This window comes from Furipterus horrens, unplaced genomic scaffold (assembly GCF_987537825.1).
Source record: "Furipterus horrens unplaced genomic scaffold, mFurHor1.1.pri manual_scaffold_4, whole genome shotgun sequence".
Taxonomy (NCBI): domain Eukaryota; kingdom Metazoa; phylum Chordata; class Mammalia; order Chiroptera; family Furipteridae; genus Furipterus; species Furipterus horrens.
The window spans coordinates 32973115-32999696 of record NW_028327174.1 but is presented as its reverse complement, the minus strand read 5'-3'; the positions used below and the strand labels follow the sequence as shown (position 1 = coordinate 32999696).

The following is a 26582-nucleotide window of genomic DNA, read 5'->3' as shown; positions in this document are numbered from 1 at the left end:
AGTCTCTACGTAACAAAGAAGGATATTCTAGCTGTGGTAGGCAAATAGAATACCTTGGTCAGTGTCTTCTTTCGTTAGTATTAAAAATGGATTTTGACCATAATATGTTCCAGAGCATTAAAGTTCACCATAAATAAGAAAATGACAGTGGGATATTTGAAGTATATTAAACAATTGGAATGTTCTATAGAGAAACACATTTTGCCTGTGAGTTCTCCCAGTGCTACATTACAATTCTCACACATGTCAGTAGATTTCATTCTTGAGTAGATAGAGGCCTAATTTAACACATGACCTTTCCTGTGCAGGTACGTTACTTCATTATTGTAGCTTGGATGGATGCAGTGAATTCTCCTGTATGGCAGCCCATGTCCTTTTATCACCTATAAAATTAATACTGCTAACTAGAGAAAATTTGAAAAACAGGAGAGTAGAAAGAAGAATTCCCTATGATCTCAACATTCAGGGATAGTCCCTTTTGTACATTCCATATTTCAATGCTTTCATAAATTTTAATACTTATATATTTTTTGCTTTATGACATTGCACTATTTATGTTCAAATTTCTGGGAGGTGTTTAATTAAAGATCACCCCACTTTATATTTTTTTGGTCGCCCCTTGTAACACATGGGCTTGGATTCAGACTTTTGGGATTATAATTTGAGGTCTGCTACTTAGTGTGACTGAGCAAGTTACTTAGTATTTCAGATTGGTTTCAAGCCAAGTGGAACTAGTTTTTGTTGTTGTCTGGTGGGCATTACATTGGTGTGGAGCAACATGTGTGTTTACCTATAGTTTTCTTACTTAATCTTCAAAAAAATAAAAAGAATCTTTGTAGGTATTGTTATTCCTATTTTATAGAAGAGGCTCTGAGAGGTCAAATAAGTTGTTCAGCATCACAGTCTCACTCATGCAGTCTGATTTCCCTGCTACTTCTAATATATCAGAATGCTATATCAGTAATAAAAGAATATCTGGTAGTAATTAATTTGATTTAGACGATTATTGTGAAAATTCAGTGAAATAAACAATACAAAGAATCTGCAGAAAGCCTCATTCCTCGTAGGTATAGTATGAGTTTACTTTCCTTTTAAAAATTTGTCTACTTGCCGAGTTTCAACTTCTAAAGATTGCTTTAGATTATGGAGAATTGAGAAAACCCATATCTTTCCAGAGCCCTAAAGGACAGGGCTAGGTGAAAGTCTAGGGTTCTCCACAGAGCTTTCTTTGTTTCCATACCCATTCTCCTGATTTTCTCAGATTCAATGAGTGAAAAAATACTTAATCATTCTGAAATGAATTAATAAACATATTACAACAAATATTTTACAATGAATGGGAAGGTTATGGGTTATTCATTTATGATTTGTATATGATATGTATGTTGTGTATGAAACAGGTGTTTTGACTCAGAATTGTTAAAAACAGTCATTGGAAATTAGAAATTTTGAAGTGTCCCTATTTTTTACTTAATTTTTTTCTTCTTAAATAAATTTGTTTTAACCATAATTTTTTCATATTGTTTAAGTTTTCTGATTTAAAAATGTTTTTATGGGAAATTTAAAAAATTATATCTGTGTTATATCTGTCATATAGTAAGAAAATGTCACTCTCATTGTCTAACCATTTGTTTTCTGTTGTATCCCAAAGAAAAAACTTTGAAATAATAGTGGTTTTTGTCAGGTGGTAAGTCATCATACATACAAATTGATGAAACATCCTTTTCTGATTGTATAAGCATTTTCTCTCATAGGGCTCTCATTTCATGGTCATTTGTAACTTGTCAGTGTAGTGGTACTCTTACAATCTACTGTGGTAGAAATTGTGGTGTAGTTTGTACGCAAGTATTATGTATATAATATATGTTTTTCAGAAGCACCGAATTTTCAAGAATGCCTATTTTTCTTAATACATTCATATAGGCTAGAAGAAAATTTGCCTGCAGGCTGTGGATTTTGCCATATACCATATGATGAACTGAATATGCCATTTCCAGCTCATCTCACATATTGCTATAACTGCAGGAAACAAAAAGTTCCTGATGTTCTCTTTACAACTATAGACCTCCCAACAGATGCAACAGTTATTGGGAAAGGTTGCCTTATTCAAGCAAGGTATGTTTGTGAAAACAATATTTGGGGTCCCTGAAAGAGTATGGGGTATAGACCCAAATAGACCTATTTTCAAATATCTGCTCTGTTTCCTGCCTGGGATCCTGGATAGGCTGGGCAGTTTTATCTGAACCTTGTATTTTAGTGTATGGGAAATTAGGAAAAATGCACTCATTATAAAACTCAAGTAAGTTATATTAGTTTTAAACATTTAAATTCTGTATAAATTTTTGTTATTATGAGGATTATTAATTGACCTGTTGTTGAAGGCTAGGGATGTGACTCAATATACTTTAATAACATTAAATATGTAGCACATTTTGGAAACTGACATTTTTAAGAACAGTGCTACGTAGTGTTTCTTTTTTTACATCACTTAGCTGTTAAGAGTTCCTTTTCAAATGTACTGGGGTAGAAAATGCTAAATTGTGGTAGACATATAGGAAATAGCTGTACTGTCTAGGTCACTGACACTACCAGGTTACCAAGTCCATTGAGCATTTCTGTCTTCATCTTACTTGACTTCTGAGAATGGTCATGCAGTTGGTCATGTTCTCCTTCCTATGAAACTCCTTTGACTGCATGCCACACCTGCTTTTTCCTACTTTTATGAATCGTACCTCGTCTCCTTGTTGTTTCTCTTCATTTCTTGATTCTTGAGAGCCATGGGTCTGGACCCTCTTCTTAAAACTCTCCGCATAGTTGAATTCATATCCTATCTCTGTCTGTTACTCCCAGATGTATAACTTCAGTCCAGAACTTTCTTCTGAGCTTCAGACCCATATACTTACCTGCTACTTTATATCCCATTTTGATGCGTCATCGATGTCTCATATTTGTTCCAAACTGAACTGCTGATTTTCTCCACTTCTTTCATACTCGCCTTCTCTATTTTAATAATTATGCTTTTCTGTATCCAGTTCTTCATGCCGAATGTGGTATTCTTTTCCTAACCTCCCCACATGTTATTACAAAGTCATGTTGTGTTTTTTTTCTAAATATATTTATAATTTGTTTACTTTTGTTTCATTCCCTCTTGCATCTTAAGCCTTTCATTTTGGATTGTTTTTCTTTTGCCTGAAGTATATATCCTTTAATATTTCTTTGGGTGGGTCTGCTGGTGGAGAACTGTCTTTTTTTTTTACGTCTGAATGTTTTTATTGTATCTTTACAATATTTGGAGGTGGCAGTAATTTTATTTCAGCATACTGAAGGTACCCTTCTATTGCCTTCTCACTTTCATTTCTACTGTTGAGAAATAATCTATTAGACAAATTGTTTCTTTGAAGGTATCATATGTTTTTTTCCTTAGGCTGTATGTGAGCTATTCTATTTATCTTTGGTTTTCTGCAGTTTCCCTATGAAGAAGTGTCAGGTATGCAGTTATCTTTATCTTAACTGTTATACATTGGGCTTCTTAAATCTGTAGATTGCTGTCTTTGATGTGTTTTAGAAAATTTTTAGATGGTAACTCTCCTGTGTTTTCATCTCTTCTCTCTTCTTGATACTTAAGGTAACATATTTTAGACTTTCCACTGCCTCCTCTATGTCTGTTACTTTCTCTTCTGTATTTTCTATCTTTTTGTTTCTCTGTGCTGTACTTTAGGTTCTTTCTTATCTGTCTTAATTATTTCTCTCTTCAGCTGTCTCTAATATGTTAATAAGCCTAATAATTTGAGTTTAAATTTTTGGTAATTATTTTTTATATCTAGAAGTTTTATTTCATTCTTTTTCAAATCTAGTATCACATGTTAATAGTCTGATTCTGTAATTAATAATTTTAATATTAGAAATCTTTTTGTTTTCTGTTGTTTCTGCAGGTTCTTGTTCATTGTATTTTTCCCTTTGACTGTGATAGGCTCACAGGAAGTTACAAAATGGGACAAAGAGTCCCGTGTACCCCTTCAGTCACCTTTCCTCATTGATGACATCTTATACAGCTATCATAGAGTATCAACTAAGAAATTGACATTGGTTTAATGCTGTCAACAATACTACAGACTTACTCAGTTTTTACAGCTGTCACCACAGTCAAGACATAGGACTGTTCTAGCCCACAAAATAACTTTCTTGTGCTACCTCCTTTTGCTTATGCATCATACAGCCCTTATCTTGGTCCTGGGATGCTTTTCAGAGGATTTAAAAATATTCTATACATTAACCATTTTTTTGTTCGTTTAAGTAGGAGGGGGTGGTCTCTGTTAGCAATTCTCAGAATGTGATTCCAGACCAATAAATGGCATCACCATCCTTGGAAGAACTTACAGAAATGCAAATTCTCAGGCCACACCCCAGACTTACCCAATCAGAAACTCTGGGGATGGCGCCCAGTAATTGCTTCTTAACTATCCCTTCAGTTCTGATAAAAGCTAGAATTTGAGAACTGCTAGGTTAAATCACCTGGCTCGCCAGTTTTGGGAATCTTCCTTTTATCTTCACTGCTGCCTTTTTACTTCAAGCTCTTATTGTCACTCACCTAAATAGCCTCTTGTCTGCTATCCCTACGTCCGTTCTGTCATCTGAACTCCATCCTCTGTGTAGCAGTATAAATGATGTCCTAAAATACAGGTTGACTCATGTTATTACTTAAAACCTATTAGGGGTGTCCCATTGCTGGTAGAATAAAATCCAAGTCCTTAGCATGACCCGTAAGCCCCTAGCATGCTCCTGCCCTGCTTCCCTATATCCTCATCCGTACTACTCTCCTCCTCGCTCGCGTCACTCCTGCTGCAGTAGTCTCCCTCCGGCTCCTCTAATAGGCCAGCTCAGCTCCCTGATTGTCTTTCTCCAACTCTCCCAGTTCCATCATGTCTTTAAGATCTCAACTCAGGTGTCGTCTGTCCTGTGAGGCCTTCTCTCTAGTTATTCCCACTCATTTCACCTGGTTTATTTTCTTCAAATACCTGGTTCTTAAAAATCTTTGGTTGCCTTGTTTTTGTTTATTCCCATACCCTCTGCTGGGCTATAACCATGAGAACGGACTTTTTCAACATAACCATTAGAAATGGGACTTTCTAATTTTTCATTGATTAGTGCTCACCATCTAGAACCGTGCCTGGCACATGACAGATATTTCAGTTTTATATTTGTATAAGAATTTCTTTTATTGAGTAAATTAACTTTTTCTTCTGCTATTCATTTACTATATGATCATATGGAGTTATGAAACCTAAGATTTTAAATTATATTCTCTAGTGATTTTGATCAGTATTTAATATTTTGTTTCTAGAGATGTTGAGAGTTTTTGTTTGTTGAAATAGATTTTCAGCAAAAACATATACAGTGGAAAAATGACAGAAAGATTATTGATATAACTTAAGCCCACTTTCTCTCAAGCACACTCTTAGGAAGTTAAAAAAAAATTGGACATTTCTTAAGATGGTACCAAGAATACTGTCCACTAACTAAATTATTTTTTAACAGGTTATGTCGCTTAAAAAAGAAGGCACAGGCGGAAGCAAATGCCACAGCTATCAGTAATCTGCTGCCGTTTATGGAATATGAAGTACATACTCAGCTTATGAATAAACTAAAACTCAAAGGAATGAATGCTTTATTTGGACTGAGAATTCAGATCACAGTGGGTGAAAATATGTTGATGGGCTTGGCGGTAAGTTTATATGTTTTGTTTTTGTTTTTGTGATTCCTGTTGTTTTATATGATTCAAAGATTCTTTCAGAAAAACTTATATAAGAAACTGGTATCAAGACCTTTAAGGGTTGGAGACATAAGAAGTAATAGGTCTGGTGATAGGCTTTTAAATATTTTATTATATTTAATTATAAAATTATATACTGTTAAATTAATAAATTATCATGTAAAATATTTGTCTGTTTACTGATTTATATTTATGTTACCATTATATTTTTATATTCTGACTATAACCTCAGTAGTCAGATTTCTAAAAATTAGCATGTGCAGCTTGTTTAGTGAGTTGGCTATTATAGCACTGGATTTTATTGTTGTTTGTACATTGCAAAACAGGACTTTTCCTTTTTGGAGCTATTGAGATTTGGGGCTGGATAACTCTTTGTTGTAGTGGGTTGTCACATTCTTTAAAGAATATTTAGCAGCATCTCTGGCCTCTGCCTACTACACGCTGATAACTTCCCTCCACTGTAACAAAACAAAAAATGTCTCCCCACATTACCAGATGTCCTTTTGGGGGCAAGATCACTCCTGAGGTAGGGAAGACTGAAATAATCTTTAGTTTTAATGGAGACAGTAAAGCAATACTTGTAAGACACTGCCTGCTGTTGGACAAGGAGTTAAATTTCATTATAAAGGTACATCTGTGGCCCTAAGACGTGCAATAAAGTCTACAATAAAATATGTGTTTCTTAAGTGCTGATAAATTGCAAGGCAGTGGGAAGCTCTTTTTTCAGCTTCATGTTTACCTCCTCTTGTTAGAAAACAAATTCTGACTAGAAAGTTGTCATTGGGGTTAGCAAGAGCTGCCTTTATAAATAGCCTGAGACCCAGAGAACGAGATGCCTATAAAATATAGATTGGTCAGGTGGAATCTGAGCAACAATATTTATGGAAATCCTCTCATAGTCTAGATACTTTGCTAGCCAGTATTTTTGTCCAAGTCACTGGTGCTTTTTAAACTGGAGTTCTCTGCCATCTTTCTGAGACGTGTGTAGAAATTTAACTTAAGAAATTTATGGAACTTGGATTCTTTTTCTTAGTATCCATTTGTACATTAAATGCTGAACTGTTTCTTGCTTCATCCATTTTCTTCTATAAGAAAAAATATGGAGCCCTAGCTGGTGTGGTTCAGTGGACTGAATGCTGGCCTGCAAACCAAAGGGTCACTGGTTCGATTCCCAGTCAGGACACATGCCTGGGTTGCAGGTCTCTGGTTGGGGGCACATGAGAGGCAAACAGACATTGAGGTTTCTCTCCCTCTCTTTCTCCCTCCCTTTCTCTCTCTCTAAAAATCAATAAATAAAATCTTTAAAAAAAAACAAACAAACATGGAAATTTCTGTTTCTTGGGGATAATTGTATGATGATGATGATGATAAGCTATTAAATTACAGCTTTTTATAAGAGGAATTTGGGATGATTAATAAAAGTAATCTTATTTATATTCAAATATTTGATATTTAGATTAACTTGGGGAAAAACTATTCATTATAATTCATTCATATAAAAACTCACATGCTGACTTCTGGCCAAGATGGAGGCGTAGACAGACCTGCTGCATCTCCCTCCACAACTAAGAAGGAATACAACTACCTCAAAACTAGAAACAACCAGAAATTCCAGATAATCAAACTGCATGGAAGTCCAGCAAACAAAGATATAAAGAAGAAATACTCATCCAGACAGGTTGAAATCATTTCCTGGAATCATTCACTAAGCCCAAATTCAAAAAGAAGACTTCAGAGCACTTTGTGCCTAATTACAGCTCTGTGGACGCCCCTGAAATTCTAATAAAGACCCATCTACCTATCAGAGAAAAAAAAACAAAAACCTCACATGCTTACCGAGGACCTAACATAAATGTGTAAATAGAGCTTGATTCGTATTCAAAGGTTTAAGAAACATTGTACTAACTGCATCAAACACTTCTGATGGTAGAGCCCCAGGAAATTATTTTGTGATCCTGGTATAATTCTTCAATACCTGCTTCAAATACTGCCTTTTCCAATTCTTACTAATATTTTCTTTCTTGATTACTAGTGACACTAATTATAGCTGTTTGGAATTTTGATATTTGTAGTGTTTTAGCTTGTGCACTTAAATCTCCAGGTCCCAAAAGTAGCTTCCATGATAGTTAATCTCTGATGAGTTCTACTGGGTGTCTGGCACTGTGCTACTCCAGAAGAAATATAATATTATCTATACTTTATAAGAAGAGAAAATGGAAGCTGTTGATAGGTTGACACTTGTCCAAAGTGATACAGTTGCATGTACTGGAACTGGATTTCAAACCCAGGACTGTCTAGTTCTAGAATCTGTGTTCTCAACTATTATACTGTTGCCTCATTAGCAGTTGCAGTTAAAAAGTGTTAGAGACAGTACACTAAGGCCTCACATGGCGCAGAGGGTGTTCTGAGGTTGAGCATCAGAAACTGGGTCATAGGTGCAGTCATGGATGCTAATGAACAAACCAGGAGGGAGAGCTTCTGGGATCAATTTTATCTACTGCACAAACTTCATCATAGAGTATCATAAACTTCTGAGGATGGACTTTTATAAAATTGGCAATTGATTAATTTAAAAATAATAACTAAATTCAAAATACGCAACTATCCAGAGTTTTAAAAATTGTCTTCTCTTTTCCCCACCTACTCCTTTGATGTTTACAATTTGATGTTTATATGTTTATACTTCTATTTTTTTGCCCTGTTTATATACGCATATAAACATAAATGCACATAGGTGTGTGCAGTGGGTGTTTTGTTTTATATTTCCCCTAATAGTTTTCAGTACTAATGGCGTATAGTACTGTTAAACAGTTAGAAATTAATAATAACTTAATTAAACACTTAAATATGTATCACGTAAAGTTTTTTTGTTGGTAATTATGGAGGTAGCATGGTGCAATGAAAAGTTCTTGGATTTCAGAGTGAGAGAGAGACAGAGTCAAATCTCGTCTCCACATTTATTGACAGCGTGATCTTGAGAAAGTTTGCTGTTCTTGCACTTCAGTTTCTTCACTTGCTTTGCAGAAGTTTCCTTTTTACTTTTGCTACAAAAAAGGTAAATTGTCTACTCCTTCATGCAAAATTTCTAACAATTTTAAATCTTTTTTCTAAAGGTCAATGTAACTTATTTTTTTACAGTCATAAGGTAGAAGTTTTACAGAACAGTTGGGTGTACAGTGAAAAGCAAAACGGCCTTTCATTGTTGGCCCTCACCTTCCCCGGGTTCTCACCAGAAGCAGCCACTCGTTACCAGTATGTTTTGCTGTGCCCGTCCCCATATGTCCTGTGCATCCACAGTTATCTTTGTCCTACAGGGCAGAGAGCACATTCCTAAATGTGAAAACTTAAGGACCATTATTCTTTAGATTTTTAAAAATTATTTCCCCTTTATTTTTGCAAGTCGGCCACAGGGGTGTATTTAGCAGCGTTACCAACACCTGGTGGAATTCAGATTGCCGGGAAGACTCCTAATGATGGCTCCTACGAACAGCATATATCTCATATGCAAAAGAAGATAAATGACACGATTGCTAAGAATAAAGAGTTATATGAAATCAACCCTCCAGTAAGTAAACTAAATCTACATTGTGAATACACAAGTTATTGTTTAGATGGTAGTATATTTTTAAGTTATCTTATTTTGGACATGAAGATTTTTATCCCACTACTTAGATTTTCTTTCCTCATTACTCATGCTTTTATTTCCTTTTACATCCGTGCTCCAGTGTCTCCTTCTTAGGGAGGCTGACTCTGACCCTCTATTTAAGAATTGTAACTCTCGCATTGGTTTTTGGTACTTCCTATCCCCCTATTTTGTCTATTGCTTGTTACTCCCAGTAATGAAGTTCCATCAAGACTGTGTCCCTAATGCCTAGAACAGTTCCTTCTGGTATTTTTGATAAATACTTATTGAGTGATCAAATAAATGACTTGAAATGTTGTTTTCTAACAAAAAATAAATAGTTCTTATCCATGGTAAAAATGTGAAAGAACAGTTTTGTTTTTAGTTTAGGCATTTTTCTTCCAATTTTCCTACCAGTGATTTCTAGTCAGTCTTCTCACCAATTTTACAATCAGTATCACAATGCCTCTTACTCTACAGATGCCTTATAGCCATAATCTGAGTTGAAAGAAAGATGGGTTGGAGTTAGAATGAAACTATTTGTTTTTATGAGTCTCTGATAATGAAATATTTATGTAAAAGGAAAACATTACGATGACATTTTTGTTTTTTTTTAAACTTATTTTATTTTATATATACTTTTGAATTTTGGTTGGTCTTCTGGAATAGTACATCTGAATTCCAGCCTCAAGCGTATAGCTTTCTGGCAGAGTTGTTAAGCTGGGAGGAATTTTAAGGATATGACCTAGAGCTACAAAGTTCAGTGTGGTAGACACTGGTCCCATGTGTCTGTGGAGCACTTGATGTGTGTGGCTAGTCTGAATTGAGATGTGCTTGCTATAGGTGTAAAATATACACTGGATTTTGAAGATAAGTAAATGAAAAAGAACATGAAATATCTTATGGATATCTTTTATATTGACTTCATGTTTCATTTGTGTTTTTTTTTAATATCACCTATGGGGCTTGCTTTATATTTCTATCAAACAGTGTTGATACAGAGCTCCTTTAAATTCATTGAAATGTTAATGTGTTAATATATTTACCTAGCCTTTGTAAAAGTTTTACACATAATTTTATTGACTGCTTGTTTGCTGTAATTATTTTTCTTTTATAATTATATTTTGATATTTACACATCTCCTAAATGGTGTTTATTCCTGTTAGGAGAATGATTTGCAAAGCTATATATTAGGATTCCATGTATCAGTTCTAATGATATCAGCTGAACTCTTGCATAACAGTGTTTATCAATTCTGTACTTCCACTTCCACCCTGACCTCCCAGAGGACCTGACTCTTCTACTGTGTTTCTGTTGTACCTGTTATAGCTTTTGTCATAGTGTCTGTTATATATTATTGTACTTCTGCTTTCCAAAATTTTGCAAACCCCTTGAAGATGGAGACATATTAGAGAATGTGAATTAAGTTACTTCATCTATTCAATAAATACTTACTGAGCTGCTGTTTTAGTAGTACATTTTAGAGGAGGGAATAAATTTTCTATGAATTTAAGAATTGCAGCCTATATGGATTTCATATGTTAAATATGACTGTATTTTTACAAAAGGACTAATCAACTTATGAATATTCTATGGCTTTCCTTATTTCAGACACATTCTCAGAATTTCTTTTATAAAGACATTGTACTAAGCTGCTACTCATATTACAGTTTTGTGTTTTCAATTTTCTAAAACAATGTATGCCCACCCTGAACATGTGGATCAGAATGTTTCTTATTTTAGGAAGGTAGCCCCAGCTGAAGTGAATACTGTTGTTTGATTTTTTTCCCTCAATACATTGAGAAATGTTTTTAATGCAGAGGTGTAGTACCAGTTAACTGGAGATAATTCAGTCAACCAAAGGTATCAATATACAGGGCAAAACTTTAATTTGGAATAACAGCACCAGTGCTGAAACCTCATTATGAATCTAAGATACACAGTCAAAGCTCAGTTCTTGAATGTCTCCCATCTCGAGCAATTTAGTTCTTGAACAGTATTTTGGAATGAATTAAGTTCAACAAATGAGGTTCCACTGTATTAAATTTCAGAGAGTTACATTTTTTCGATCCATGATACAAAGAACAGAGGCATAACTGAATTTTAGACTACTATAAAATTATAAAAAGAAGGGTGGTTTATATTGGGAGGAATGTTGCTCAGAGTCAAGAGACCTGATCTAGACAAGTTCTTCACTTGCTACTTTTCAAACCCAGGCAAACTACTTTATCTCTGAAGTGCAGCTCTTTCTCACTTTGTATTTATTATAATAAGTGCCCTGTCAAATTTATATAGGGCAGGTTAATTTGGAGTGCACACAAGATAAATGGGTGTGAAAGTACTCCATAGATAGCTGTGTTATAAAACTGTGTGGTGGTAGTCTTATGTAAGTTATGCGCTAGCAATGAACATTTAAAAGTACATTTTTGTAAAGCTTTTTTCTTACGACTTTCTTATTTTTTAAAAAAAGATAGATCTGTTACACTAACAATAAGCTATGCCTTTTGCATTTGTGCTCACACATCCACATTCTCCCAGTACTATTTTTTGCCAACAGATATTTAGAACCTCTAGTTAGCTCCGCTCTTTGGTTATGTAATAGGAACAAGCTGATGAAACCATGTAGGATTGCACCATACACTGACCTCAAAAAGATCATTATTGTAACTACCAAAGTTTATTTAGCTTTACAAGTTACAGAGCAAATACATGTGTAATGTATATGTTATGTATACATACACACATACACCTGTTATATTCCTCATTTTACTGTGTAGAACTTTGAAAAACTACCACTGGATACATAGAGATATAGAAAAGTAGAATCATTTTTGAGGGCATAAAGTTTTAATTTTTTGTGGACTATTAAGACTTTTAAATGCTGAGCAGAAAATACCTTCTGAGCTGCAAGGATTGCTGGTTCCCTACTCATTATAGTTTCCTCCTGTACAGTAGATGTCAGTGATGCCTTGCTCTGTCTGTGACAGTTATATGCACATGTCCTTGAATTAGTGTGTCAAGGCTGCTATGACCAATTAAAGGAAATATCCTTATACATATCTATAAAAGGTTAATTAGTCATAAAGTTCATAAGTAAAAATAGACCTTAAATATATTTTACAGACATTCCTTTCCCCCCCAGGTGGTTTTCTGTTATAAAAATTTTAAACCAAACTGAAGTTGCAAATATCAAATTATGTTGTACACCTGAAACTAATATAACATTATATGTCAATTATACTTCAATTTAAAAAAAAGAAAAAAAGAAAAGACTGCAGTTTACAAAAAAAGAAAAAACTGAAAAACTCAGTCTTCTATATTATAAATCAATTATATTTCTTCTAGGAGATATCTGAAGAGATTATAGGGTCACCCATCCCAGAACCTCGACAACGCTCAAGACTTTTACGATCTCAATCAGAAAGCTCTGATGAAGTTACAGAATTGGACCTTTCACATGGGAAAAAAGATGCTTTTGTTTTGGAGGTAGTATTTCATTGGACTAATTTCTTAAAGTTTTTAGATGTGCATTTTTACAGTCAAATTCTAAATTGATGTGATTCTTTTGTATTACAATTATAAATATAAACTATATTTTATTATAGAAATTAAAATAAACTTGAGAATATCATAACTTAGTAATATATTTTTTGTTCAACACCAGAAGACTGATACAGGTGATTGTGGAAAGATTAATGTATGGGTTGAAATGAAATTAAACTAGTATTAAACTCTTGGAGCTATTTTTTGTAAACTTGAATGAATTTAAATAAGAAAGTGCATAATTACCTGATTTATATGTTTTAACATTTTACTATCATTATATTATTTTTACATGTAACAATATAGGCACTGTAAGTTCTGAATGCAGTGTTTGTTTTCTTACTGAATTCAGAGGATACCATTGAGCTTTATTATAAAAATACACTCAGAACTAGCTTTTCTGGAGAATAAATGTGGCACAAAAGGTTCATGGAGCCTCCTCCCTCACAAATCAGCTCCTCCTGCTGTCTGGAATGCTAGCTTTGAAAGAGACAGATTCCTTTTTTATTGAAAGAAAGTAAAAATAAATGAGGTTGCTCAGAAATGTTCTGGTAAGGTGCCAGTTGAGAGAAAAAGTCAGATGCCTTGATCTCAGGAAGCTGGTGGTAGAATTGTATTGGAATGGGATTAGAGTTCCGTAGAGCCTCGAACCGTGCCAGTGAATGGTCAGGATGCCAGCTGGGGAGACGCACAGGCTTTCCGAGATAAAAGAGTGTTAATTTGTAGAAAACTCAGATTGTATGGATTTATGCCTTTTCTCATATTTTTTACAGTCTGAGAACGGAAAAATAATGGGAGTTGGTAAAGTATATGTCAGGTTAAGGAGAGAAAAGGATCCAGGGTACTGTTTAGAGCAGGGCCACTCCTAGTGGGCTGTGACTACCTGTTCTGTCAGCACCATCTGGGAGCTTGTAAGAAATACAAATTCTGGGCTCCTTACTTCAGACCTAGTAAATGAAAATTTCAAGATAGGCCCAGAGTCTGTTTAACAGGTGACTCTTAGTGTTGCCTGAAGTTTGATCAGAGCATCATTGATATTTCTGACCCAGGGGTCCTGGCTAAATAGAGAAGTGCTTCAAATGTGGGCAGCAGACTGGTGGAGGCAGGACAAGGTGCAGATCCAGCAAGAGAAAGACCATAGGACAGGGGACTGTAGTTGGAGAATGCTTGAGATTTGGGTGTGGAATGGTTTGGGGAGTAGTGTTGAGGTATGGCCATGACTGTGGAGCTGAGGTAAAGTGGAAGTGAAAGAGGTTCTGGAAGTCGTAGGGGTGATGTGAGCGGAAGCTTGGAGTGTGTGACGTAGGACTTAGACCCCTGACGTACGGGCGAATGTCAATATATATCCAGTTGGATATTTTCACTTTTTATTATTCACAATGGAATGTAGTGATATAAAGAAAAGTAAGATTTGGACTTGTTTTTTTAGACACGCCTTTAAATTTATCCCTACATAATTTTAAAGCAGTTTTGTATTTAGTCAGAAGTTTATTTTTTATTTTAATAGCACTATATTTATCTAAACAACTGGAGATAATGATTGCTCATGGTGTCTTTTGAAATGTGCCCTCATAAAAGATTGAGAAAGACTCATTTTAAAAAATATTAAATCTGCTTATAAAATATTTCATTTAGAAGTATTTATAATTATTACTATGGAGAGATGTACAGATATTTGAAAAGCTTTTTTCAAGTTCTATATTTTAACTTAGGGAAAAATGGCTCTAGTTTTTTGACTCTTTGTTTTCTATTTAGTAAATAATAAAATTGTTAAAAACTTGAAGTGGTTATATATTTACTACTTATGTAATGGTTGTAACCTTTCTATTTTCAGATTGATGACACAGACGCTATGGAAGATGTACATTCTCTACTTACTGATGTTCCTCCTCCTTCAGGTAAACAGAAAATACTACCTTTGAGATGAGATTATCTTTTTGTTGTTGTTGTTTGCACATAAGTATTTTAGTTCATAATTACTATGGTACTAACTTTATTTTAAAGACTTTATCACTGTCATATCTTGTCATGTGCTTTGATGCTCTAAGGCTAAAAACATATAGTTTTAAAATACTTGTTAGAACTTAGGTGAACTGCGTTTTAATCCTTTTATGATTAGACATTTTTTTGTTTCTGTCATCGATTATGCCATTACAGTTGTCCCAATTCTTCCTCCTATGCCCCCTCCACCCATTACCACCCTCACCTCCAGCAGTCCTTAGTTCAAGTCCATGGGTCATGCATATAAGTTCTTTGGCTTCTCTATTTCCTGTATTATTCTTAACTTCCCCCTGTCTATTTTGTACCAACCAATTATGCTTCTTAGTCCCTGCACAATTTCCCTCATTTCCCCCCTTCTCCCTCCCAGCTGGTAACCCTCCAAATGATCTCCTTATCTATGATTCTGTTCTTGTTCTGGTTGTTTGCTTAGTTTGCTTTTGTTTTTTAGATTGATTAGGTGTGAGTTTGTTGTCATTTTAATGTTCGTAGTTTTGATCTACTTCTTTTTCTTAAATATGTCCCTTTAACATTTCATGTAATAATGGCTTGGTGATGATCTACTCCTTTAGCTTTACCTTGTCTGGGAAGCACTACATCTGCCCTTCCATTCTAAATGATAGCTTTGCTGGGTAGAGTAATCTTGGTTGTAGGTCCTTGTTTTTCATCACCTTGAATACTTCTTGCTAGTCCCTTCTTGCCTGCAAAGTTTCTTTTGAGAAATCAGCTGATAGTCTTATGGGAACTCCTTTGTACGTTACTGTCTGCTTTTCTCTTGCTGCTTTAAAGATTCTCTCTTTATCTTTAACATTTGGCATTTTAATTATGATGTATCTTGGTGTGGTTCTTTTTGGGTCTAGCTTGTTTGGGACTCTCTGTGCTTCCTGGACTTGTATATCTATTTCCTTTGCCAAATTAGGGAAGTTTTCTTTCATTATTTTTTCAAATAAGTTTTCAATTTCTTGCTCTTCCTCTTCTTCTGGCACCCCTATAATTTGGATGCTGTATGTTTAAAGTTGTCCCAGAGGTTCCTAAAGCTCTCCTCATTTTTTTTGAATTTTTGTTTCTTCTTTCTATTCTGGTTGAATGTTTATTTCTTCCTTTTGTTCCAAATTGTTTATTTGAATCCTGGCTTCCTTCCCTTCACTGTTGATTCTCTGTATATTTTTATTTATGTAACTTAGTGTAACCTTTATTTCTTCCTTTATGTTGTTGCAATACTCAGTGAGATCACTGAGTATCCTGATCACCAGAGTTTTGAACTCTACATCTGATAGGTTGGCTATCTGTTTAGTTTAGTTCTTTTTCTAGGGTTTTGTTCTGTTCTTTCATTAGGGCTATATTTTTTTGCCTCCTCATATTGGCAGGCTCCCTGTGTTTGTTTCTGTGTATTAAGTAGAGCTGCTTTTACTCCCTGTCTTAGTAGTGTGACCTATGTAGCAAAGGCACCTGTAAATTGTGTGGGGTGGAGCTTTAGTTAATTGCCAGAGAGTGGCCACTGCTTCACCACTTTGTGGCTCTGTGGGGGTTGGGGGAGGGTGCCCAGAGAGGGGACAATGCCACTGCCTGGCTTCTGGAGGCCTGCTTGGCACTCACCCCACTTCCAGTCACCTCACCCACTTTCTGTATGTGATTGGCACCTTCCAGCTGCTGCTGTGGGGTTTGCATATGTTCTAAGCCCATGCAGGCCCTTTAAGCGATGAAAATCCAGCTTTTTCTTCCACCAACCCCCAACCTCCACTGGTTTTTACGGCCGGAAGTAATGAGGCTTTATCTTCTCAGTGCTGGAACCCTGGGTTGCACAGCCTGGCCTGGGGCTGGGATCCCTCACTCCCAAGGTATCCCGCCTGATTTTTATCCACCACACATGAATGTGGGACTATCCATTCCACCTCCACTGATTCTACCTCCACTGACTTTCTGCCCCTCATTGCCTCTTTGCCCCATCTCCATGACTTCAGCCCTCCTAGCTGTCTGGATGAATGTGGCTTCTTTAAATTCTTGGTTGTCAGACTTCCATACAGCTTGATTTTCTGATGGTTCTGGGCATTGTTTTTGAGATCTAGATGTAATTCTTTCTGTGGTTGCGTGAGGAGGCAAAGAATGACTACCTCTGCCTCCATCTTGGCTGGAAGTCTGATTAGACATCTTTTAAAAACTGATAATTTATGTAATAATTGAAAAATGTTATTTTTAACATAAAAAGAAATGAAATATTATCATATATTTTAACCACAATTTATTTTGACAGGCTTTTATAGTTGTAATACAGAAATTATGCCTGGTATAAATAATTGGACATCTGAAATACAGGTAAACCTTTCAGTTTTAATTTTAAGCAAATACAATGTAAGTGACTTTAGCAAGTTACTTCTTCATATGTTTTCTTTTTACCTCCTTATTGCAATTAGAATATTACCCTTTTTTTATACCAAATTATTTAGTATTGTTATTTGGCAGTTTTATTAACTATTACAGTTCTTAGTTAAAATAATAAAATGACACGCTATCATGTCTCCCCATATTTAGATGTTCACATCAGTGAGAGTAATCCGATTAAGCAGCCTTAACCTGACTAATCAAGCCCTCAATAAGAACTTTAATGATCTCTGTGAAAATTTGCTCAAGGTAGGAACCTTTTGACTAACTACATTTTAGTTAAAACTCCCTAAGAGTCATGAAATTAAAATGGAAAAAAGTGTATATGTTGTCTGGAATATCTTACACAGTTATGGGCTGAATTATTTTTTTACATATCCATTTTAACCATGCCATCAGGTAAAATGCTAAAGTTGTCCTTTCTATCTTAATATACCATACTAAAAAAGAATTATATTTTAAGTTATTTAATAGCTTTAAACTTCTTAAAAATATATTTTGTATATGTAAATTTAAAATGCATTTTTTCTTATAAATTTTTTAGGGCATTGGTAAATATAATTAAACTTTTTGTCTGCTTAAATATTAAAAATGTATTCTTAATATAAGGATAGACAAAACAAAAGTAGACCAGCTTTGTTTTAATCTTATAAACTTCAATTTGCCATAATATAATGTGCATTAAAATGTCAGTTTTTGTAAACTTTTAAATTAAAAGAAGTGGTATTACTAATATTTTATATTGTATAGAGCCTGTATTTTAAACTGCGGTCCATGATCCCCTGCTGCCTTTGCCACGTAAACTTTACAGTATCTCTGCCTGAAGATGAATTAATTCAGGTAATTAAAATTTAGTCTACTATTAAAGAAGATTTCTAGCTTCTTTCTAATCTGTTTTAATACTATAAACTTCCCATAATTAAATGAGTATAAACTGTTTTAGTTCAAAATATTTTAAAACATATTAGGATGGCTCAGACTGTGTATATTTCATGTTTTGGAACTCTAGTTGTCTGAATGGGAATCACACTTGTGCTCCAGCATACATACAAGAGGATTTGTACTTATGTGGGATTTTTCCAGTTCCTGTCCTTTAGACAAGGTTCTTGAACTCTTTCTGGATCTAAATTTAGGTGTACATGTTAGTTAGGTTTGGTTGTAGTCTGAATATCTGAACTGATGTATAATTCTGACTGAGAATCTTAACCAGGAAAGTCAGATTAGCCAATTAGTGTAACTTGTTTCATGGTACTGAATAATATGTGTAAAAAATTTTGGCAATGATTTTTTTCTTCTTCTTTTGCTTATCTTATTGTTTCTGTGATTCTAGGTTACAGTTACAGCAGTTGCAATAACTTTTGACAAAAATCAGGCTTTACAGACCACAAAAACACATGTTGAAAAGTCATTGCAAAGAGGTAAATCTGTGATGAATGGGATCATAGTTAATGTTTGTGAACATTATAGTTCAGTGATAAAATAGAGAGGATAGGTAGATTATATAAATAAATTGTTTCTTAAAGAGAACCTGCCACTTTTTGTTTATCTTTGTCTAATTGTGGATAAACATGTGACTGACTTGATCCTTTTTACACGTGAATAGGTGGTTGACTGCTATTTGCATAGAGATACTGCTGTTTTATAGACTTAAATTATAGCATATTCTGCAGTAATTTAGAGGTCCCTATCCTAGTATCTCTAAGGAGGTCCTCAAAGCATTTGAGAAACTACTGCTGTAATAGTAAGTGAGCATCATGTGTTTTTCTTAGGGAAGTTCCCATAGTATTCAACAGATTCTTAGAGTTGTTTTTCCAGTAATATTTAGAAAGTACCATTCTTAATAAACTCCGAAGAAACACAAATTATTCTGAAAAAAAGGATAGGGAAATAGTATAGTTTCTAAAGTTTAATAACTCATTGGCTGAATAAAATGTTCATGATTTGTTTTAAATTTTTTAAGCTGATTTCATTCTACATGTATAGCATTGAATTAATTATGAACAATTATGTGTTTAGATATTTATCGAAGATAAATAACTGCTTAAGCATCATAGAACTAGAAAGGTACAAAGAGCAGGATAATAATGATTATTATTTAGCAGTTATTATTTGCAAGGCACTGTGGTAAGAGATTTACCAACATTATCCTTTCTTAATCTCAACCAGTCCTATCAGGGAAGGTAACCCCACTCTTGGCGTCATGCAGAAGAAGGGTCCCCATGGGAGCAGCCAAGGAGAAAATAACCAAAATAAATTGGGGCAATGGGGGAAAATATATGTTATCCCAGATTCTTAGTTTTTAAAAATTCATAAATTATTACTAAGTAACTAGCATTTTTCTTGCTTCTTAAGGCTCTACAGATAATGAAGAACTTTTGCAGTTTCCACTGGAACTCTGTTCAGATTCCCTTCCTTCTCATCCTTTTCCACCTGCTAAAGGTTGGTTAAATAAGGAAAATGCAAACACAAATCCTACTTGTTAGTGTCTTTCACTTGCTTCATTATTGTCAGTAATCTTACTTAAACTTGAGATGGAGATTTATTCTTTATTCCCTCATTGTGTGTTAATGTTCATAAAGGGGAAAAAGTAATGTTCTTATTTTAATCTCTCAATCTCAGCATATATTATTAAATTAATTTTTCATATGGTACTTCATTTTTATATGTCAGAGATTTGGATTTTCCCAAGTAATTACTTACACATGATATATTTGAAATTTACATTATATTTGGTAAATATTTTTTCAGCAACAGCTAAAATTTTCATTTTGAAAATGACAACAAATTACTTATTTTCTGCATTAGGTATTTGGAGAGGTTTTGGGTGGCAGTAGTAGTATGAGAAAGGGATGTGCTTTTTGTCTTTTAGGGAAGTGCCTTGGGTACAGTTGAGGAACATTTTTAGGTACTTATAAAATGCTTTCATTTTTTCAAACGCAAATTGATTTCCCCTTAACTTAGTAACAGTAAATTTACTTAGATCTGTACACTCTTTGGAGAAAAAGGTAATTTTTTTCCATTTCTCTTCTGATTTCAGTGCAATTTATATTATAAAGTTTACTGAATTATTATACCTTATTTTATAGCATTACATATACAATAAATGCAGTTTGTGTTTTTTCCTAAATGCTTTATTCTGTGAAATGTTGCATTTGTTATTTAAAATCATATTAGCTTTTCTTATTTTTATATTTTAATACAAGTGAAATTATTTCATGATTTCTACTTGTCAATTATGCTGATACCAAATAAGGTGTAATACAGAATAGTTTTATAATCACATTGCATGCATGTCAGTAGAATCTTTACTAAATCAGTACAAAGCCTGTTCATGTAGATATATAGATCCTGTTTCGTATTTTGAAGATGAAAAGATGAGCTACTTTAAAATTCTGAAGTTTCTAAGATAGTAACTGTGGTCCTTTATCTCTTTTGTTTAAATTAAAGTTAAAATTTAGAACTCCATGGAGAATTTTTGTATACCTCAAATTCCTTGAGGGAATAGAGAGGAAAAATCAAATCCAAAGATAATCTGAATTCAGGTTTATAAATTAAATATAGCTTCAAGAATAAAAAGTAGAACTCTTAGGACTCTCCCTTGAACTGACTAAACAGGATATTTTTTAAAAACACCTACTTTATACAGCAACTTGTATTTAACACAGGGTTAGTTCCAAACCACTTTTAGGTGTCATTTTATTTATCCTTACCCTGAAATCTGGGGGGAAGGAAAACAAAAAAACCAATCAACAAAAAAGATTTGATCAATTGCTAATCAATAGGATATATATATATATATATATATATATATATATATATGTTGTTAGCTCTATTTGACCGTATTGTTAAACTCTTTGTAAATTTGCCTTATCTGTACTGATAACTTGAAGTCTGCAGTAGCTTTCAAAATGTTTTCAAAAGTAATTATAACTAACATTTCTTGTCATTATTATGTTTTGTACAAATGATACTGTGTGAATTGAAGAACAGGGAAAGAAGAATTTGAGTGAATTAAGTAATATCTGAACAATACTTAAAATATTTGCTGTTCATCTTGGGGCATGTAGAGAGGGACCTTGGTGGGTAGTAGTAAAGCAACAGACCTGGGATCTCTTCTCAGTTCTGCTCATGATAAGTGTGAGATCTCAAGCCAATTGAAACCTCAGTTTCTCATCTGTAAAATTTGCAAGGATTAAAGTTCCCTCTAGCTTTTAAAATTCTTCAGTTCCTTGGGTTTCTGTATTACTCCTATTATTAAAAACAAATCAAAAGCTAAATTATGCCTAAAGTCACACTGAGCTTAAAATTTTCCAAATAGCCTCTAATCAGTTAAATCAGGAATTTTTAAACCATGGAATTTCTTCAGAGGTGCCTCATGACATCCCAGGAGGCAGAGGTGAGTGAGCGGATAGGTCCCTGGACCCCCTACCCTAACTCTGAACTAGAGCAGCTGTGATTCAGTGTGCTTTTATGTATCTGTTTTCTATGTGATTTTGTTTGAAGAAAGGGTTTCAAAGTTGGAAAACAACTGAATCAGATCATTTCACTTTCATTACCATCATCACCACCATCTTCATAATGACCAAACTCATCACAACTACTACTCATGTATATAAAACTTTTTATACTACGTGCTTGACTGAAAAACCTATGTGTTTTCCCTTGAATATTACATTTCAAAATCATTAGTAAACACTAAAAAGTTTATCTGTACCTGTTGTAAATAGTTTTGTAAATTGTGGTTTGTGTTGCATTCTTATTTAATGGTTGCTCCCTCAAAGTCTTTTCGGGAGGACATGGGCTACACCAAATATATTTGAAAAAGTTATTTTAAAGAAAGCATTTTTAAAGATTTGAGGATAGGATGAGTTTTGAAAAGGTCTGAAGAATGTTATAATAAGAGTGTTGTATCATGATTGTAGTAATTGGGCATTGTAACATGAAGAAAGGCTTTCAGCAGAGAATAGAAATATCTGGATAAAGTTAAGCTTTAACAATTTAGAGGAAACAGGCAGGATAGAGAGGTAAGAGTGCTAGAAATAAATGCTCAAAAGCTACATCCTTATATGCAACCACTAGCACTGAGAAGTAAGTAAATATATAGTTTTTAGAGCATTGTTAGTTTAGTTAGCTAAGCTGGTGGAGCTTTTTTTTTTTTTAATTCTGAAAACTTTGAATTCTAATTTATTTTTCATGTTTTTATCACAAATAGGATGATTTGTTAAGCTCTTCGTTCCTTTTGTATTGACAGAAGTTTCAAGAGCTAAGCACAGTTATGTTTATTAATACTTCCTTCTTTTCACTTGTAGATAAACCTTTTCTTATCTTTTTATGTTATTGAAAATGAGTGAATATTATGTAAAGAAAAGATGCTACAATTATATGTATCCCAATTCTTTGTGTAAAGGAAGCCTGGGCCTGAATTGTCCATTTGTGTTTAATTTTTTTCTTTCATCTTTTGTTATATTTGGTTTTGTTTCTCAAGGTAACAAAATAGTTTAAGGTATGTCTCAAATTTATGATTGACTTAGTGTTACCTTGTCTTGATTTTTCTGATTTGAAATATTAGAAGGTGCTGCTCTGAAGTAATTTCTTACAGGACATTATTATGTGAAGATCATCAAAATATTTTGATAAACACTAGGATCATAGATGATGTGGCATTGACATAAATTATTTTCACGCGAGGCTGTGTTATGAGAAAAAAATGGCTATGGCAAATTTTTATACCACTTTCATAATGTTTTTTCTAATTATTAATATCTCTGAAATAGTTTCAAGATACTTTAAAAATGATATATAAAGAAAAAAGGAGATCAAATATAGTGAAAATGGGGAATCTGAGTGAATATAATATGAGTGAAAAGTAAAAAAAAGCAATATTTTTCTCATAGACTGTAGTTAATTTCAAGAATTTTTTACATGTAATTTTCATAAAAGGTTAGCATATTACTTCAGGTATATTTCTAAAGATGTAAATCTTGAGATATTAGATACCATATTGTAGGGCTTAAGATATTAATGACAAAGGTGTGTGAATTATATACTATTAAAAATAAATCTCAAATACTTTATAAACTAATCTGTAACAGGATAATCATTTTCATTGAAAATCTGAGTTTTCAGACTTTAAAAAGGTTTAATTCAGTATTAGTTTTTATATAATGTTGGATAAAACTATATAGAAGAAAAGTTTTTTATGCCCACCTTGTTCCTCTTTCATTTTGCCTTATGCTTTTGCCTGCTCAGTGGCCCGGGTACGGGCTGGCAAGGTCACTCTGTTCATTAAGCAGCTGCTGACTGATGTGGCCAGCAAAGGCCAAAATCTGGATTTCAGTATAAAAGAAAACAAGTTAGCTTATTCTTTTAAATGTTGTACTCCAAAATTAGGTATCCATATCAGAAGTTTTTTATGTAGGCTTATAATAGTTACTTTTCCTTTTTGTTAAATCAAATTTGGTTTTAAGAGATAGTTTAACTTTTTAAATTTAATGACTTGCCTCACAGCATTTTAAACTAGCAATTGGATTATAAATCTCTAAAAACTTCAAAGTTAGCTTTCATTTTTTTCATGCCAACTAATGGTTTTGCATTCTTACAAGTATATATAATTCTTTATACTAACTAAAATATCTTTATATATTAACAATTCATTCCATGTATTCTTTCTCTTTCTTCTCTCTCTCAAATATATTTTGTCACAATGACCAGATGGCATCAACAATAAAAAGTTCTCCATGTATTGATGGCCACAATAATCCATGGGAGATTTTGAAAGGGGAGAGAGGCCCAGGGGGAAGGAGAACAAGAGGAAAACAGAAACTAAAGAGAGGGAAATGTGTGAAAAACTTACCCCTGAAATAGGAAGGAAGCAAAGAGAATGGGTGGAGAAGTGGAGTTAAGGAATCTTAACTTCTTTAAGGCAGCTTGAGGACAGTGAAATCCAGAATCAGAGGAAGGGGTAGTAAAAAGCAAAGAAAAATTGAATTGAGTTACTGAGAGAAAACGGATTATTATTTGGAAGAGACAATATAAAGGATGGTAGAGAGAGGAGGAATGGACACCTGGTAATAAAGGCAGGAAAACAGCAGAAGGGGATTAAAGAAAACAGGCAAGTGGTTTAGGATGTCGTGTACCTGTAGTGGGAAGCTTTAACAGCCCAGATGGAGAAGTTTGTCGTCTTTGTCCTCTAAGGTAGGTATTGCCTTTGCAGTTGAGTTTTTTCCTTTGTGCACTATCCAGATTGAAGCTATGTATATCTTTCTTTATGCCTTAATAATTTTTAACTATAAAATTGCAATTTCATTATCAGTCCACCAATATTTGAATATCGTTACAGGCAAAGTTTACATCCTTTATCTAACTTGGTCATTAAGCCAGGTTTCATAGTTTTAATACTTAGCTAATCAGTGCACTATAGATTGGTGGAAATGTCTAAAGGAAAAGAAACCCAAATTCTGATCATGATAACTTAAAACTAAGAATGTTTAAATAGAAAACTACAGCGTGAATTTTAAAGACTCCTGGTAGCATATATTTTAATCTGCCAGAGAATCTTTTCATAATTTGCAAGAACTTTTTCAGTTTTAGTAATTTTCTTAAGATGACCAGATAAGATTGTCTCAAATATTTTTTAATTATTCAGAACAATGGTGGTCTGTAAATTCTAATGATATAAAGTGAATAAGTGGTCAGAAGAGTCAGTGGCCAGTGTAGAACTATATCGTAGCTGATCAATATCTTTGTCATTGGTGTGACAAACTATTTAGGAGAATAGGAAAGTCTCAAACTTTAAAGCATTGGAGCATGTATCTTTGAAGGAGGAAGAGTCCTTGCCACATTTTTTTTGTCATCGATTTGCTCATTTTCACTGAACTTCTTTTAACTTAGGTTAGTCCCCCTGCCAGCACCACTCGGGCTTGTTAAATATTGCCCGTGTGTACTAAGACAGGAACAAAACCTCAGGTCCTGTTTGCCGTGTTAACTTTCCAGGGTCATTTATTTGGGGATAACAGGGTTATTGCTTATTTGTGCTTTTTTAAAAAGCAAAATAGTCGTTTTCTTGTATTTAGTGGGAAAGGAGATTATAGGAGAAGCCGGCTGCCGTGTGGCTTGACTGGGACTCTCTTTGCAGGAAATGTTTGTCTTAAACTCTTACACATGTACAAACAGCCCAAACTAAGCCTTAGCCCCCAACAAAGCCCAAGAGGCTTTTAATAAGATTTCTTTTCCTAAATAAGAAGTGCTGTCTTTTTCTTTTTCGTATTGGTGTAGAGATTGTCTACGTATTTTTTAATTTCTTTTTAACCACAATTACTAGTTTTTCAATGAGCCAGACAGCTTATATCTATTGTACCTTCTCTTCTGAAAAGCTTATTACCTGGGGAGGCAGATTGTAATCAGAAGGAGTTAGTGTGGCTGAGAGCCCGAGCTCATGAGATATTTGAGGTATTCAGATCAGTCTGAGATGCTGCTGTTCACCTGCAGCCAGGCCTTCTCTCAGAGAGAAAAATGAAGATCATAGCAAGCATAGTAAAGATGCACCTGCTCTCCTTAAGTGAGATAAATTTTCTTACCCTTTCCCTTAAGAATGTCTTCAATTTTACAACGTTGGGTGTTTTTATTTTCTTCAGATTTTAATTCAAATACATTCGTATTTGAGGAGGACTAAACATTTTTAAAAATTTACCTCTTCCCCATCCTTTGTAAAGTGTTATGGGACAAGTAGTAAATACACATGGTGAAAAATTCAAATCCTACTAAAAAATCATACAGTTCCATAAAGCATCCTTCTCCCTTCATTTCCCTTTCCAAGAGGCATACTCTTTTTTTTTTTTTTTAAACATGTTTATTGATTTTAGAGAGAGGAGAGAGGGGGGAGAGAAACATTAATGTGAGAAAAAACATTGATTGGTTTTCTCCCATACACCCCCTGACAGGGGATCCAACCTGCAACCTAGGTATGAGCTCTGATGGAGAATCTAACCTCCAACCTTTTGTTGTGCGGGATGATGCTCCAACCAACTGAGCCATGCCGGCCAGGGCGAGGCAACTACCTTAATAGCGTACCATCTGTCTTTGCAAAGATACTCTATTTTTTCTTTTTCTTTTAAATACAAAGATTTTATACATCATATTACCTTTGTTTTGTTCACTTGATGCATGTGTATTTAGAGATGGGAACAGATACTTTCTATGTTTAAGCTCTTTTTGTGGGCATTTGCCATTAAATTATATATAGTTACCACTGGGGAATCCCATATGACCCGG

At 34.1% G+C, this 26582-nt stretch overlaps 1 protein-coding gene across 14 annotated transcripts in view; it reads left to right on the top strand.

Moving 5' to 3' along the window:
* C2CD5 (C2 calcium dependent domain containing 5) overlaps nt 1-26582 on the top strand; it is an 86058-nt gene that overhangs the window by 52784 nt on the left and 6692 nt on the right. For all 14 annotated transcript variants that reach the window (XM_090272920.1, XM_090272919.1, XM_090272918.1 and 11 more), the window contains 10 exons: nt 1924-2115; nt 5536-5722; nt 9171-9335; nt 12738-12878; nt 14770-14833; nt 17185-17246; nt 17463-17561; nt 18063-18152; nt 18643-18730; nt 19665-19751. In XM_090272920.1, coding sequence (XP_090129046.1) covers nt 1924-2115; nt 5536-5722; nt 9171-9335; nt 12738-12878; nt 14770-14833; nt 17185-17246; nt 17463-17561; nt 18063-18152; nt 18643-18730; nt 19665-19751 — 1175 coding nt within the window. The remainder of the gene's footprint in view (nt 1-1923; nt 2116-5535; nt 5723-9170; nt 9336-12737; nt 12879-14769; nt 14834-17184; nt 17247-17462; nt 17562-18062; nt 18153-18642; nt 18731-19664; nt 19752-26582) is intronic.